Source organism: Loa loa (assembly GCF_000183805.2).
Source record: "Loa loa unplaced genomic scaffold supercont3.712, whole genome shotgun sequence".
Taxonomy (NCBI): domain Eukaryota; kingdom Metazoa; phylum Nematoda; class Chromadorea; order Rhabditida; family Onchocercidae; genus Loa; species Loa loa.
This window is the reverse complement of record NW_018108892.1, coordinates 9,064-12,510: the sequence shown is the minus strand read 5'-3', so window position 1 is coordinate 12,510 and position 3,447 is coordinate 9,064. Positions and strand designations below refer to the sequence as shown.

The window sequence follows — 3,447 nt, the reverse complement described above, 5'->3', positions numbered from 1 at the left end:
CTTAGTCTTACAATAATGGCATATGTATTGAAGTAAAATTTTTAAAGCAATATAATGCAAAAAAAAAAAAGGAAGAAAAGAAGCATTTTGCGAGGTTTTTTTTTCCTTTTTAGTTGACAAATTTTGAATGGGCGAAGAAATTGTGATTATGAGAAAATGAAACAAATATAAGCTACAAAATTGAAAACGGTAAAGCATATCATAGTGACAATTTGGCGACACTTGAGCTGTTAATACTTTAAAAATGTAATTTGGACGAAAATTGTCATGCATTCGAATGAATTTGAAGAAGTTTTAGCTAATCAATCAAACTTTTTCTCGTAAAATTTTCAATTTTGATTTTTTTTTAAAGAAAAAATAGAAATTGAAAAATGCATACATGAAAAAAAATAATAATAAAACAAATAATTTTACGCCCACGAAGATGAAAATTAAATTGGGAAATATTTCAACTATTAAGCAAACAAATCCACAAGCATCAAATTTTTCTCCATACAAAAAAGTTAGCTAAAAACTTTCTTATCAGTCATTTATTTTCAATGCATAAATGAGGCAAGCATAATAATCACTAAAATGATATTTTGGAAATAAAATGGAAAATTTTTCTTTTCTTTGTGTTGTCTTACTTAATCATTTTAATAATTAAATTATTTTGCTTTAATTTTAATTACAATTTTAGTCACGAATGTGTAAAATTCTTTCGCAATTTCACATTTTATTATTCAAATATTAAAATAGAATTCACAAAATAATTTTGTTGACTTGATTTATTTTTGAAATTGAAGCATGCTGAATACATTAAATGAAGTATTTTTCGCGTTTTATTTTTCATTATTTCTTTTTTTTTTCCATTTCCTTCACTTTCTTTCCGGAATAATAAATTTTTTTAAAATAATGATAGTAAATATCAATTAAAATAGTGAATATTAAACCGAAAAAAAAGTTTATTTTTGATGTAACAAATTTCTATTTCATGGAAATAATGAAACACTTAAAAGAATGTGAGAAATGAAAAAAGAAAAAAAACAAAAAATATATAAATATCTTTTCTTTTTTCTTTTTTAAAATTTTTTTTTTTCTTGAAATTATATTAAATGGGATATATTAATACAATACTGCATTAAGTTAGCATATTTTTCATACAAATTTTTTAATTCAAACTTATTTTACTTTAGTTCGTTCAATCCTTCAATGAATGGCTAATTATTACTTTTCAATATTCGCCTTAATCATTGGTTGAAAATTTATGCACAATAATAAATTTGATGCTGCTCTTTCTTAGGAGTATATAAAAAAAAAAAAAAGAAGAAAAAGAGAAGGAGAGAAAAAAAAATAGGATGCTATAAATTACAACAAAATTAATTAATAATATTTGCCAAGAAGCATAATACAAATATTTACTTTTAAATAATCATAATAAACCACTTAAATATCTGTGCATTTCAATTATTAAAACATAAAAATATGATTAAAAAAATTCATGCTATTTGAAATTTCTAAAAAAAAAGGTGATAAAAACCAGTAAAATTAATGATTGCTAATTTGCCAAATTTTGCTTTGTTAAAAATTGATCGCTTCAAATTATTTTATTTCATTTCCGCTTTATAATGATTTAATTACTATCTCAGATTCTAATAATATTAATTCTAATCAAAATCAAATATTCATTATTGTTTAAATGGATAATACGACACTGTCAAATGATGAAACAGAATGCGAAGAACATCCACCTCTTTTTCTAGTTGGTTGTTTAATTTCGTTTTAATTATTACTTTATTAAGTCTAAATAAAAAAGGGAAAAAAGCACCTAAAATTAGTGTAATTAATAAACTTTAGTTTTGTAAATTGAAAAAAATGGTGCAAATTTTGCAAGCTACTATCAATGTCATACAATAAAATAAAATAATTTGTTATTTAAGGGCTTTAAAATGATATTGGTAGGAGTTATTGGTACAGTAATAGCGATAATTGGTTTTCTCGAGAATGCTTTGGTATTTTATACATTTGTAAGCTCGAGAGCATTACGAAATAAAAACTTATTATACCTTACATGTCTTAGCGCTTGTGATATATTTATTTGCTTTTCATATATCAAAATTATGTCAATACAGGTAGTTTTTTTAATTGATTAGAAAAAAGTGGTTTGAAGAAATTATTTAAAAACTATAAATTATATGAAGTTATACTTCATTTCTTATTATTTCTGTAATCTACGGAAAAATAAAATGAAAAAAATTGGCAGAAATGTTAATGATGATTATTTATTTTTTTTGCACTTAATTTATTAAAATGTTGGAATTCAAATTGCGAAAATATTTAATATTTTAATTAAAAAAAGAAACAAAAAACTAAATCCCAATTTCAATTTAGATATATGCTGAGTATTTTCATTATTTCCCGCTATTTCGTCTTTGGCATAATTATTTAAGGGTGACATTTGCAATTTCACATATTGCAATATGTACCGTATCATTCCTTATTATGGCTGCTGCATTTGAACGATATCTTCAAAATGGCACCAGCAAAAGTTAAGTAAAAGAAAAAAACAATTTTAGAAATTTTCAAGAGCTAAAGAGTAATTAATTTTGAAATATGTTTATGAAAACAAAGAAAAAAAAAACAATTCTTTCTCTTTTTTCTAGAACAATAATGATATTTCAATTTTTTTGTCGTCATCGTGGAAAAATTGTCATTATGGCATTTCTTTTTGGTGTTTTATTTCGTGGTACCATTTATTTTGAAATACAGGCAAGTTATTATACCATAAAATAACAGTAATTTCGATTAATATATTTTAAAATATTTAATATTTTTATATTTTTCATTTTTAATAAATTATTAATGATACTAATGATTGTTTCATGAAAAATGATCCATTTTATAACATTCCAAAGTATGATTTATATATTTCATTATCATATTATGTCATATTTTTACATCCAAGGAATTAAATTTAAGGATACCTTCTTTTTCTTTTAAGGAAAAAAAAACTTATTGCGTTTATCATATTAAGTTTTTTTCTTTTTTTTTAATTTTCATGATTTTCAATTCAGAAGATTTCCATACATTTCAGGTTTATCATTTGGAAGAATGCAAAGGATTTGCAAGTATGGGAGTAAAAATTAGTGAGCTTGCTCGTAATGTTTACTATGATGGAATATGGCGTTTTTGGACTAGACGTATCGCTACCGTATTTTTGCCATTTTTTGTTTTATTATATTGTAATGCAGCCATTGTGATCAATTTACGGAAAAATAATCGCGAAAATACGATTAGAATACTGATATTATATTGCATATTTGGAATTTCGTAAGTTTTACTGATAAAAGCATTACTTAGTGACTAATCAAGAATTATTAAAAATATAAAATATCTAAAATATTGTAAATATTTTATGATGTTAGCTATCTCATAAATCATTCATTCGCCATATATATAAGTATCAAT

At 23.0% G+C, this 3,447-nt stretch overlaps 1 protein-coding gene across 1 annotated transcript in view; it reads left to right on the top strand.

The window, feature by feature from the left end:
• Positions 1–3,073: 3,073 nt before the first annotated feature.
• Positions 3,074–3,447, top strand: part of LOAG_18940 (hypothetical protein) — a gene marked incomplete at both ends in the record, with an annotated part of 2,880 nt that continues 2,506 nt past the window's right edge. Inside the window, one exon of the mRNA XM_020451602.1 lies at positions 3,074–3,309. Within this exon, the coding sequence (XP_020304601.1) occupies positions 3,074–3,309 (236 nt within the window). The remainder of the gene's footprint in view (positions 3,310–3,447) is intronic.